This window comes from Schistocerca nitens, chromosome 1 (assembly GCF_023898315.1).
Source record: "Schistocerca nitens isolate TAMUIC-IGC-003100 chromosome 1, iqSchNite1.1, whole genome shotgun sequence".
NCBI lineage: Eukaryota > Metazoa > Arthropoda > Insecta > Orthoptera > Acrididae > Schistocerca > Schistocerca nitens.
Genome location: NC_064614.1, coordinates 274,683,954 through 274,697,652, shown reverse-complemented (window position 1 = coordinate 274,697,652; position 13,699 = coordinate 274,683,954). Strand labels below are relative to the sequence as shown.

Genomic DNA, 13,699 nt, shown 5'->3' with positions numbered 1-13,699 from the left:
AAGAATCTTAGAGGACAGAATTCAGAACAAAAGACAGTGCTAAATATTACAGATAACATAAATCAGTTTTTATCCAACATATTTTAATATAAAACCATATCTCTTGCCACAAATCAATGTTGTAACAGTCATACAAAAATATGACAAAACAAAAGCAGATCATAACTGAAAAATAACATGTAGGATCTTATACTGAAAGTAAAGATTACTCATACGGTATGTATATAATGTGTAGTCAAATGAAAATGAAATGGATGGAAAAAAGTAAGTAAACTGTGTATTATTTCAAAAGTAGCCATCATAATTGTTAATACATTAATCCCAATGTGAGACAAGATCGTCAGTGCTTTCATGGAAAAATACTTGCAGTTTGCCTATGGAACCATGATTGTACCCAAGCATGCACCTCTTTGTCCAAAGCAAATTGATGTACACAAATGTCTTCTTCAGGGCTCCAAAAATATGGATATCGTTGTGATGTTTAAAGCTTTCCCGGCATACTTATTGTTCCATAAAAACACAGGAAAGCTGCCGGATGTCAGTAATGTCCTGCCACGATATTTCGGCGCAGAGTCTTCTGGCCATCTTCAGGTGAGTACCACTGTAGTATTAGTGGTGAGTAAGCGCTGAGCTCTGCTATTTAAAGCCATACTGAGGTGACATTGCGCATGCACTGCTCAGCGTCACTTTAAATAGCAGAACTCAGCATGTACTCGGCAGTACTACTACAGTGGTACTCAACTGAAGATGCCCAGAAGACTCTGCGCCGAAATATTGTGGCAGGACGTTACTGACATCCGGCAGTTCTCCCGTGTTTTTATGGAACAATATGGATATCAATTGACATTATTACATTCAACTGGAAGTATGAGGGTGTTTGGCCTGTATCATATATCTTGCACTCATTTGGATTAGTTTTGTCATGGCTGGATTTCCTAAGAACGTCTATAATTCTGAGGGAATGTCATCTACTCCAAGGGCCTTGTCTTAACTTAGATCTTTCAGTGCTACTGTTTTTCCTTCTCTTCCTTGGCATTTTGATATGAGCCTTGAAGAGACTGATATAGTCAAGTGAGATAATGCATTTTTTGATACAAAGGCCTCTAACTTGGGAGAATGAGAAGGCTCATGCTCTGTCCACCCATCCTGGCTTATGTTTTATCAGGAGAGCGGATGAAAGTTTTGTACAAAAATAGCAAGCATGAAGTGAAAAATGTCATATACTGTGTAAACAATCTTAGTTTATAAATTGAGTACAGTTTTCAAGTGCTTTCTGATATGGATTGTGGAAAGTGATCAATTTCTCAAAACCTGTAAGCACTAATTTTGTCAAAATAGAGCAGAAATCTGTCTCAGAATTATATCAGCCGTTGCCAGCATTGTAACTCATAATCATCATTCCTATCCATAGTATATCTTGATCAGTTGGTTGGGAGACTTATTGCTCATTTCACTTTAATTTATTCATTTCATACTTTGTGATCCTTTCTCTCTTAATTTCTCATTACAAGTTCTGAGGTCATCTTTCAGATGAAATGTGCTTAATCCATTGAATTCTGATATACAATGAAAAATCTGCAGTTACTAGATTTCTGTACTAATACTACCTCTGTAGCTTGTCTTTCTTGGACCAAATAATAATTATCTTTTAATATTTTTCTAATATCATCTAAGAGGGAAGGCTGAAATAATTTTGTTTGATGAAGCTGTTTCTTATATGGTTCCATGTGCCTCACACATGCATTTTTTTTCTTTTAAAAGGCTTTAATTTTGTTTTTTTGTTTCTCTCTTCTCTATTAGGTGGTCCTGTTAGTTTACTGGCACTACAAGGAATTTTTACTCTCATACAACATCATAATCTGTAAGTGACTACATTATAACAACTTTATGTTGCTGATATTGTGTGCTGTAATGAGAATAGAATTTTATTTTTTATAGGGAGTATCCTAACATTTACAAGAAGCTATATTCATTATTTGAGCCAGAGATATTCCACACTAAATACAAGGCTCGGTTATTCTACTTATCAGACATTTTTCTGAGTTCAACGTAAGTATGGCCAAATTTGTTTTGTTTCTTTCTTCTTTTAGTGCTGATGTGAGCTTTATTAGGATAATACTTTTCTTTTATCTGTTTACAAAGTGCTTTTATTTTTTCGTTAATCAAAATTATATTACTTTTCTGACCTCCATTTAGACATCTTCCAGAGAACTTAGTTGCAGCATTTGTGAAACGTCTCTCAAGGCTTGCTCTTCTGGCACCACCACAGGACATTTTGATCATATTAAGATTTGTGGGAAACTTGTTAATACGCCATCCAGGCCTGCAGATACTTGTGAACTGTATGCAAGGACAGCAAGGTATGCCTTATAGTAACTGTTGCAATATGCTAAAACATCATTTATTTTGCACCACATTTTTCAGTCCCTGTAATTTCAGAGGTTGTGTAAATTTTGAGTATAGCTCAAGAACCATAGTGTTATTTACACTATACTGGATGTCCAACAAATGAGAAGTTACTGCTTGTGTTCTCCACCCCCACCTCCCCCCCCCCCTCCTCCTCCTGGAAAGATTGAAGAAATATGGCCTATAAAGGAGTGTGTCCACTAGCTAATAACTTATGAGGACTTTGCTGAGGTGTTTACATTAGAACAAAAGCTTGTGCAAGTTTCCTTATGCAAGTAAATTCAGCAAGTTAAGCCCAGGAATTTGCAGCAAGCATGTGCAGAAGTGTTTCCACGAGAGTTGCATTGTAAGATAGGCAAGTGAAAGTTTATATTGTCATGCTTAAAAACAAGAGCAGGTGGCACTGGTATTGCATTATTATTACTGAGGAAAAATCATTATGAAAAACAAAGTTGAGAAAAAAAGAAATGCTTGGGCGAAGAAATGGATACAGAGTTATGCATTTTTAAGTTGTCAAGAGACACTATTGAATGGAATAAAATTAGAGAACATCACTAAGCTTGAAAAAGCTTTCTGAGAACGTCATGTACTAATTTTGAACATCTCTTTCCTGTTGTACAATCAAATATTCAAAAACAGGATGCAGAACTGCAGCAAGCTCTATCACCAAGAGATGACCTTTTCTGTACTCTTTGATTTTTACAAACAGTATTCATTAATTTTGTGACAAATGTATCGCATTTATGTTTCTGCCAACCAAAATAAAAATCGGGTAACATTTAAAGACATCTGTACTACCATTCCACTTTCTCTTCTGGTAAAACAAAGTAATTGACAAATTCATTCTGCAGTGCCTTGCCTGTGGTGGTCAGCTATTTATGTTTAAGGGCTCCAGTGGTACAATTGCTTTGGCCCAATTCTCTTTGCACCATTCTCCTTTTTGACACTGACAATTCCATACTGGTAGGGAATTTGTGCAACTCCTGCAAGCTGAAGAAAAACTTTCAGCAACTGGCAAGTTCGACACCTACTTGCAGCAAGATGTTAAGAAACTGTATCCATTAACTCTTTGATTTTTACAAACAGTATTCATTAATTTTGTGACAAATGTATCGCATTTATGTTTCTGCCAACCAAAATAAAAATCGGGTAACATTTAAAGACATCTGTACTACCATTCCACTTTCTCTTCTGGTAAAACAAAGTAATTGACAAATTCATTCTGCAGTGCCTTGCCTGTGGTGGTCAGCTATTTATGTTTAAGGGCTCCAGTGGTACAATTGCTTTGGCCCAATTCTCTTTGCACCATTCTCCTTTTTGACACTGACAATTCCATACTGGTAGGGAATTTGTGCAACTCCTGCAAGCTGAAGAAAAACTTTCAGCAACTGGCAAGTTCGACACCTACTTGCAGCAAGATGTTAAGAAACTGTATCCATTAACTCACAGAAGCTACTTCTGTAAGATGATGAAATTTGCATAAGTTGACTTGCTGGTGCTATCTCCATGTGAAAGAACTTGCAGAAGCAGCTGTTTCAAGTGACTTACAGGAGTTTACTTGCCAGTGGACACATGCCATGATACGAGACAACCCCTGAAGCTAGTGACTTTGATCCAGTAATGGTAAGCCGTGGTAGAATGTAAATAATTTAGGAATGTAAATTACAGCTCACTGAATAGCACGCATGCATGCGTGTGCACCACACACACACACACACACACACACACACACACACACACACACACTTACTCTCCTGTTCATTGTCATTGAACACTTCTCAAATTCACTTGTACAAATGCCCTTGTCACATTCCTAGCCAAGAACTATCCTTCCCCAACCCTCCAGCCCTCTCCCTCCCTCCCTCCTTTTCCACTTGCCCACTCCACCCAATACACTCTGTCAAGCTACTGAACTGAAACTAGCAAAGTTTCAATGTTGTTTATTTCCCTCTCGATAACTCAATGCACCTACTGTTTGGTGAATTGTTGCCTTTGTTCCTAAATTACTTGATTAAGACCATTGGATACTATTAGAGAGAAATGAGACTGAGATCTGCATCTTCCATTTTGTGATTTAGCTTTAGAATAACTTTCCTAAATTATGTGACATGAGTAGCAAGATAGTTCCTTAAAGTGCACTGTCAATGTCATTTTCTTATTCCAGCTGTAAATTCAGAAACAGTCGTTTCAAGTTTGTTATCATCAGCACAGTTCTAGTAGTACTCTGTTAAAACCAGTTCTTTTCCCCACTGTGGCTTTCTATTATCACACTTAAAGATGCATTGAAGCAGAAAATGGGTCAGTTTTGTATGCAAGCATAGTTTGTTGTAGATGCTGCATTTATTGATATGCATTGTTTTGTTAGTCTCCGGTGAATGTTGGGTAAATCCACTTAGAAATCATATGATTGAACAGAAGCTTACTGGTGATGCACTAATAGTAAATTTACTTGTCGATGTTTAAGCTTCATAGCAAACACGACTACCAAAACATTAATATAGCTGACTGTGAAAACTCTTTGTTTGTCAGTTAAAGGTAAATGTAATGTTTTGTTTTATCAGTTTTTTTACACAATATAGTTTGTTTTTCAAGGCAGTTCATAGGTTTTCACAAACTGATTCCTTGCTGCAGGGGATTATTGTCTTCTAATTTAGGGGATCGAAAATGGTCAGTTATTTAGGTGTAAAAGTAAGTCAAACTTTGGCTCTGAGTTAAACTAGAAAATAACATGGTGTCATGTGGTTAAACAAAAAAGTGTTGATTTTAAGGTTAAAAAATTGAAAATATAAGCACAGTAAAGTCTGAAGAAATTCTAATTTGAATGTAAAAAAGAGCATTATGTTGTTTTAAATTACAATTGTTATGCTGATAATGTTTGAAGTCATATCAGAATGTCAGTTTCTATTCATTTTCCTTCCACTTAAAATGAGGGATCTTCGAAATGGTGCTCTAGGGTCAACGTGAAAAGTTAATGAGCCGCTTGATGCATGACATATGTAACCTGCCATGAAACAAAGCTATTCTTGGAAATTCTTATGGAAATTCTCCCCTTGTAGCAACAAGAAATAGAATCAGTAGCATTTACCAGAACTTTTCCAGTATTTGCCTGCCAAAGTATCATTTCTGTAGAAAAAATATTGAGTTTACTTCTACAGGAGTCCATATTAGACTTTTATGGTGGGATTTCTTTGCATATGGGAGATGTGGCTGTTTATGTTTGCTTGATTCAAGTGTTGTATTGTAACAACAAAACACTTCACTGAAAACAAATTTAGGTGGCTGTGCAGAAACATATGATTTTTTTAGTAATTGTTCTCTGTATGTCCTCCAGTACAGCTAAAAAGAAGTTGATTCTCTGGACATGACATTGTGCTAAACTTAACTTCTGAGGAAAGATATCTGGTAAATTTTGTAAAGTACATAGTATTAGAACTTCCAGACAAATTATAACTGAATGCTGGACTGTGATTCAAACCTATGACCTTTCCTTTCACGAGCAGTGTGCTTACCAACTGAGGTACGCAGACACAACTTACAACCAACAGGTCATGTTTTGAGTAATGCCTTTGTGTCTCCATTGGTAAGGGCATTGCCCCCTGAAGGCAAGGTTGAGAGATCAAGTCCCAGTCCAGCACGCAATCTGAATCTGCCAGGAAGTTTCAAAAGAGTGAAAGATTCTTTCCAGTAGTCACTATTAACTTTACAACTGATTTTTCAGTAAGTATTACTAGTTGTGTTTTGTGACTACTATCTTACACACGCATACGCACACTTCCATTCACTAGAATCACTGATATCCAGAGCAGACTGTTGCGTGTTAGTAAACTCTTACAAAAAATAGCACCTGTCTCATTATTCAGTTTCCAGTAATCCATACATTGGACACTTGTCTTGATGATAATATTAACTTCAAATTCAGTGAAAAGGATAGTTGCTACTACCCATATAGCAGAGATACTGAGTCACAGAAAGGCACATCAGAAAGACTGCCAGAAAGTTAGTTTTCGCCCAACAAGGCCATTGTCAAAAATAGACACCACACACACACACACACACACACACACACACACACACACACACACACACACACACAGTCTCTGGCAGCTGGAACCAGACTGCGAGCAGCAGAGCATTACGGGAGGGGCAACGATGTGGGAGTAAGGAGGAGACTAGGGCGGCAGGAGGAGGAATAGGAGGGTAGGGATGGGGGACAGTAAAATGCTGCTGGGAGCATGCAGGGAAGAGGTGGAGAGTGGGGCAGCTAGGTGCAGTCGGTAGATCGGTAGATTAGACGGAGGAGGTGAGGGGGAGAGAGGAGGTTAGCGGAAAAGAAGTAAAACAACTGGGTGTGTTGGTGGAATAGAGGATTGTGTTGTGCTGGAATGGGAACAGGAAAGGGGCTAGATGGTTAATGGCAATGACAAACGAAGGTCAAAGCCAGGATTGTTATGGGAACATAGGATATATTATTGCAGGGAGAGTTCCCACCTGTGCAATACAGAAAAGCTGCTATTGGTTGGAAGGTTCCCGATGGCACAGACTATGAAGCAGTCATTGAATGAAAGACGTCATGTTGGGTGGTGTGCTCAGCAACAGGGCGATCTACTTGTTTCTTGGCAACAGTTTGTCAGACATTCCTGTGGACAGACAGCTTGTTGGTTGTCATGCGGACAGATAGCTTGTTGGTTGTCATGCCCACGTAGAATGCAGCACAGTAGTTGCAGCTTAGCTTGTAGATCACAAGACTGGTTTCACAGACAGCCCAGCCTTTGATGGGATAGGTGATGATTGTGACAGGCGTGGAGGAGTTGGTGGTGGAACAATGTATGGGACAGGTCTTGGATCTAGGTCTATTACATGGATATTACCATGAGGCAAGGGGTTAGGAGCAGGGGCTGTGTAGGCATGAACAAGGATTTCTGTAGGTTAGGTGGGCGGCAGAATACCACTGTGGGAGGAGTGGGAAGGATAGTGGGTAGGACATTTCTCATTTCAGGGCACAACAAGAGGTAGTCGAAACCCAGACGGAGAATGTAATTCAGTTGCTCCAGTGCTGGGTGGTACTGAGTCACGAGGGGAATGCTCCTCTGTGGCCATATGGTGGGGCTTTAGAAGGTATTGGGTGACTGGAAAGATGAGGCACGGGAGATCTGTTTTGTACAAGGTTAGGAGCATAATTTATGATCTGTAAAGGCCTGTGTGAGACTCTTGGTATATTTCGAGAGGGACCGCTCATCACTACATATGCAACGTCCGCAGGTTGCTAGGCTGCATGGAAGGGACTTCTTGGCACGGAATAGGTGGCCGCTGTCCAAGTGAAAGTATTGCTTATGGGTAGTAGGTTTGATATGGTCAGAAGTATTCATATAGTCATCCTTGAGGTGGAGGTCAATTCAACCCATCAAGCCACCTTCCTCAATGTTGACCTCCACCTCAGAGATGGATATATCAGTACCTCTGTTCATATGAAACATACCACACACATACCTCCACTTTGACATCTGCCACTCATTCCATACCATGAAGACCATTCCATACAACCAAGCCACTTGTGGCTGACACATTTGTAGTGACAAGTGGTCTCTCCCGAAATATACTGAGGGTCTCACAGAGGCCTTTATGGATTGTAATTACTCTCCTAACCTTGTACAAAAACAGATTTCCCAAGCCGTATCTTTTCAATCACCCAACACCTCCCAAAGCCCCACTGTCCAGCCACTGAGGAGCATTCTTCTCATGACTTAGCAACACCAGGACTGGAGCAACTGAATTACGACAAACTATGGCCAAGAAACAAATGGACCACCCTGTTGCTCAACAAGCCACCAAATATAAAGTCCTTCATTTCAATGACTGCTTCAAAGCCTGTGCCATCTGAATCCTTCCCACCAACACCAGCTTTTCTGAATTGTACAGATGGGAACTCTTCCTGCAATATATTCTATGTTCCTGTAACCCTCTTGGCCTCATCCTTCATTAGTCATTTCCCTTACCCCTGTTCCCATTCTAGCACTGCACAGCGCTCTATTCCACCAACACACCCAGTCTTTTTACTTCTCTCCTTTTCTGCTAACCCCCTCCTTTCTCCCCCACTCTCCGTCTAACCTCCCGACTACACCTAGCTGCCCCACTCTCCACTTCTTCGCTGCATGTTCCCAGCAGCACTTACTGTCCCCCACACTACTCTGCTCTTCCTCTCCCTCTCTGCCCCAGCCTCCTCCTCAACTCCACCCGGTTCCCATTCCCAGAATGCTCTGCTGCTTGCAGTCTGGCTCCAGCTGCCAGAGACTGTGGTCATGCGTGAGAGTTGCGTTTGCGAGCGCGTGTGTGTGTGTGTGTGTGTGTGTGTGTGTGTGTGTGTTTTGTCTATTTTTGACAAAGGCCTAATTGCCTGAAAGCTAACTTTCCGACTGTCTTTTTGTTGTGCCTTTCTGCGACTCAGCATCTCCACTATCTGGTGAGTAGCAACTATCCTTCATTATATTGTTACATTCCATTGAGGATTTTCCATTATTTAGCTTCTAATTCTGCACTTATTCATGATTTAAAAGTAGCAGTTAGATGAAACATGAATTGCCACTAACGCTTACTATTCTATGCCTACAGTGATTGCATATCAACCTCAACTCCTCTTCTTTCTCTGTTGTTCCATATTTTACTACTACCCCCTGTTGTATTTTCCTTTCTTCTATTCATGTCATTTTCAACTGCTTATTTTTTGTGTGTTCTAAATCTAATATATTATTCTTAAAACAGTTGCTGCTGTTTACTTTCTGTTTTTTCCAGTTATGCGATATTGTTTCTATTTAGTTCTTTTCTTGTTTCTGTAATCCTTGCTGTTGCTACTCCTATTGTGTTCTCATTCATTCAGTGTAGAGTTTCCAGAGAAGATTAATCTGCACTTTTCTATTACTTCTACTACTTTCTATATATTTTGATAGTGCTCCTTGTTATTCTCATGTTCCAGCCATGTGTAGTTTGTAATACACCCATTACTTTTTAATAATCCAGGTTTCAAGTATTTCTATTCTCTATACTTTATAGTTCATTGTTATGCATTCACATGCTTATAAACATACTGGTCTTACCACTATGGTGTAATGGTTTAGTTTTGTATTTTTAGAGGTGCAATTCTTGTAGTAGATTATTTTAGTTATACTGTATGCTCATTCCATTTTACTAAAGTTTACATCTAAATATTTCTAATCCGTACTGCTGTGTTGTTATTCCAATATATTTAAATTCACTAACTTGCTTGATTTTATCTGTTCATGTTTCTATTTTGTTGCATGTTTAGATTACTCACGAAAATCCCCCCCCCCCCCCCCCCCCCGCTGAACTTATGGGACTAGTTTTATTGCCTATTCTCTGATATGTGTACGTGGTAACACTTAAGAACCACAGTAAAATAACAAATAATGGAAAATGTACGAAAGGAGAGTTGTGCTTTCACTCATCAGTTTGGCATAAATTTGTTGCTGTGTTTAATGAAACAAAATACATTTTCTGTTTCATGTTTTCTGTTGCTTTATGGTTTATCAGCTGACTCATAATCTGTCTTTACTGAGTTCTAGTGCACATTATCTTTTATATTGTAAGTTACTATCCAATAATTACTTGTTGTGTATGCTCCTTTTTCATTTTCCCTTGCATTTAAGTGACAGGTGATCCCTTCATTATGGAAGAAAGTGATCCAGTAAAAAGCCATGCAATTGAAAGCTCATTGTGGGAAATCCAGGCTCTGCAAACACATCATATTCCTAGCATTGCATCTGCAGCTAGGTTTATCAACTTTCCTCTACCATCTCTGGAGTGGGATCTGTCAGATGTGTTGGAGGTGTCAGCAAATGATGTAAGTTCTCTCTCTCTCTCTCTCTCTCTCTCTCTCTCTCTCTCTCTCTCTCTCTCTCACCAAATATGAATACTCTTTCTTTTTTTTCGTGTTAGTATTTTATCCATTGATTGTAGATCACATTTAAGACATTTCTGCAAGTGTTTGACTATGCCTCTTTGGTTCCATATATTTTAATTGCCATTATGCATACACAAAATACATCTATTACCTTATTACATGAGTAATACATCTGAAGATAAGAAACATTGTAAGGACATAAAGTGCAGATAAGTGTTAACAGCTCATATCAACAATTTGCGATATCTTGTCACAACCACAATTAGTTTAAATTGCTGAGTGGCACCAAAGCTAAAGAATAAGACAAGAACAATATTTCATTTGTGGTATTATCTTCTGACAAGAAATCTAGAAGTGACATAGAAGCTCTGTGGGAAAACACAAATTATTGATATGGTTTACAATCTCTTATTAATTGCACCCTTATCCTGTAAATTGTTCCTTTTTAGGGTTTCGTGTCTCAGTCATAAAAACGGAACCCTTATAAGACCGCTTTGCCGTCTGTCTGTCAGTTAAAAATCCTTTTTCTCAGGAACGGCTACACGTATCAAGTTGAAATGAATGTCACATATTGAGGTCCATGGTTCCTTGGCAGAGTAAAATATTGAAGCTTCTGAGTCAATGCAATTAAGAGATATGGCAATCTATGTCACATATTTTGATACTCGCGAACTTACCCTCAAAACCTATAGGGTACTTCCCATTGACATAGAATCATGAAAATTGGCAAGAAGCAACATTTCACAGTAAAAGTACAGGAAAAATCCAAAAATTGTTAATTTGTAATTATAACACAAGAAACAAATTATTTTTTTGTCTTTTGTTGTGTGTCATCGAACTTGAGATTACAATGATTGGTAGTTCCACATTCAGTAGTACCACTGCAACTCAGTCAGCCTGACTGGAGTACTACTGATTATTACAATAATGACTTCCTGTGCGCTGCATGACTTTTTGTCAAATTTATATCACTAAAATTAAAACATTCTCGAAAATCTTGGATTCCCTGGGACTGATATCTTGCTTGTATCATTGTGGGAAAATGGTCAAGATTCTCGATTCACAGAATGGATGAACTGTCTATATATATAATTAAGTTTGTACAGAACCCTCGGTGTGTGAGTCATACCTGCACGTGGACAGTTTTTCTGATGTGATGTTGTTACACAAGTGAATGTCAGCATTTCAAATTGTGTAGTCTCATGGATAAAGTGACCTGCAGGTTACAATACTGCTCATAGCATTTGAATCACCTTGTGATTTTGAGGTCTCCCACCTGCAGATACGACCAAGTAAGTTGTCATGATGTTAGTGCATCCTTATTGTGGACATTACGAATTGTCTGCTGCATGTCCAGTTTTTTAAACCATAAACAATTTGTAGGAATAGTTGAGGACTGTTGGTTTCTGTGCTGTCATGTTTCTTCCCACTATTCCCTGTGTTATATGGCCTCATTTAAGTTTATTGATATGGCTGGGTACTTTGAAATGGACCTGTGTCACTTGTATTGTTTGTGAAAAGGTCCATATACTAATTTTGTTGACTGCATTGGTCCACTGGTGTCCAAAGAACGTTCACCAAAGTCCCATACCACTGAAGCTCAATCACCTGCATTACATACATAAGATGAACATCATTGTTTCTCCATATTGTTTGGGTATTGAGCACTGATAGTACACTTAACAAGTTAGATATGACAGGAGCTCATTCACTCATAAGGGCCTGACAAAATGGGGAGCTGACGTTATGCTACTGCCTCTGCGGTAAAGACTTACCTCATCTAAGGAATGGAGTAAGCTGTTACTGCTTGTACTTTAGGGCAGAAAAAAGTCTTAACCACATAAGGTTGATCAACTTTTTTTACTATCTGTCAGTGAATTTTTGAATCACACCTGAAATCGGGAATTACCAGGATCAGGAAAATGAAATGGAAAGACTAGACCCCTGTAACTAATGTCATTTATCCTTGGACAACAACATTTACATTTACATTTTTTTAAACAGGTAGAAAAAATTGAAGTTAATATGGCATTAGAGGCATTCAAAATGGTGAATGAGACAACCATTAAATTACAATAATCATAACCTCAAAGACATTCAAGGAATAAGATCTTCATAATATTGGCTATTTAGAAATTTTTAAATTATACAATTTTAAATAAACCTGCCAATTAAAATAATTACAACAGTTCAAGATAAATTTCTTCAAGCAATTTCAAGTCTAAGACATTAGGCAGACCCCCAAATGATAAATATTAACAAAGATAACACAGAAATTACCCAAAAGGCTTACAAAAAAAAAAAAAAAAATCAACAAAATTTGGAACAAGAATACAATATGTATTTAAGACAAAACTTCCTGTGTGAAGCCACTTAATCAATGGCTGCAACAAAATTTTGTTTATAGTGCAAGTCAAATAACATAAGATACTCAACTTCAGCAGAGACAACCAGGACGCTTGACTGCAAACAGATAGCAAACCGCACTAGGAAAAACTCGAGAGCCATGCACACAACCACAAGTAAGCCAGGCCCACGCAGCAAGAAGGTGCTGACATGGAACACACTCCCTACGTTGTAGTAAGTGCTATTAACAAGCAAGAAAAATAAATTTCTGACTGGATTATACTACAAGTAAAGTTATGCTTTAACAACAATTGCACTTTTAGAGTATTTCCAATAAGTTGATATACCATAGGAAATAAACTTCGCTGACAGAGAACTACAGAAAGAGAGCTGTAATTTCTTCTGGAATGGGATATAAGAAACAACTTGCTACAGTCTTACCATTAGCTGAAGCTCACAATATGCTTAAAAAAGGACTGGATAATAGTAATACCAGAACACACCAGCTTCTAAAACATTATGAAAACAAATATTAAAACCCAGAACTGGTTCTTTTGCATAAAAATTTTAAAACAAACTTCTTTTTTTAACTAGATAAGATGTAGGTCCTCAATATAGCTATGCATGTAAACTGGGCACATTACATAACCATAACAACATTAATCATGGCAAATTGTTTGAGAGAGAATGCTAGCTCACAGAGTAACTTAAGTTACTTCAAAATCACACAGAGAAAAAAGGGCAATACACTAGTCCTGGAATCACAGAACCAAATAAGGCATCCATGATGACTCAGTGAAGCAAACACAAACATATATTCAAGCAGCTTGCGGTGAAAAATCAGTGTATAGAGCTGATCAACTATTTGCACACAACATAAGCAAACCGTACCTTGGCCTTCTGCCCAGTCCTGGTGAAGAAGAGTGAACGACGACCCGGGAAAGATGTCTTATTGGTTCGTGCCACATATCTGTTGCTCCAAGCACAGCTGCTGCCCCCGGCTCCAATCTGTGCAAAACCTGCCTGCACCGTGAT

The 13,699-nt window shown here is 38.4% G+C and overlaps 1 protein-coding gene across 1 annotated transcript in view; it reads left to right on the top strand.

Annotated features, from left to right (window-relative positions):
* The window catches only part of LOC126248115 (nucleolar complex protein 4 homolog A), a 151,267-nt gene that overhangs the window by 105,901 nt on the left and 31,667 nt on the right, over window positions 1–13,699 (top strand). Inside the window, exons 6-9 of the mRNA XM_049948795.1 lie at window positions 1,801–1,861; window positions 1,939–2,049; window positions 2,197–2,360; window positions 10,065–10,258. Of these exons, the coding sequence (XP_049804752.1) occupies window positions 1,801–1,861; window positions 1,939–2,049; window positions 2,197–2,360; window positions 10,065–10,258 (530 nt within the window). The remainder of the gene's footprint in view (window positions 1–1,800; window positions 1,862–1,938; window positions 2,050–2,196; window positions 2,361–10,064; window positions 10,259–13,699) is intronic.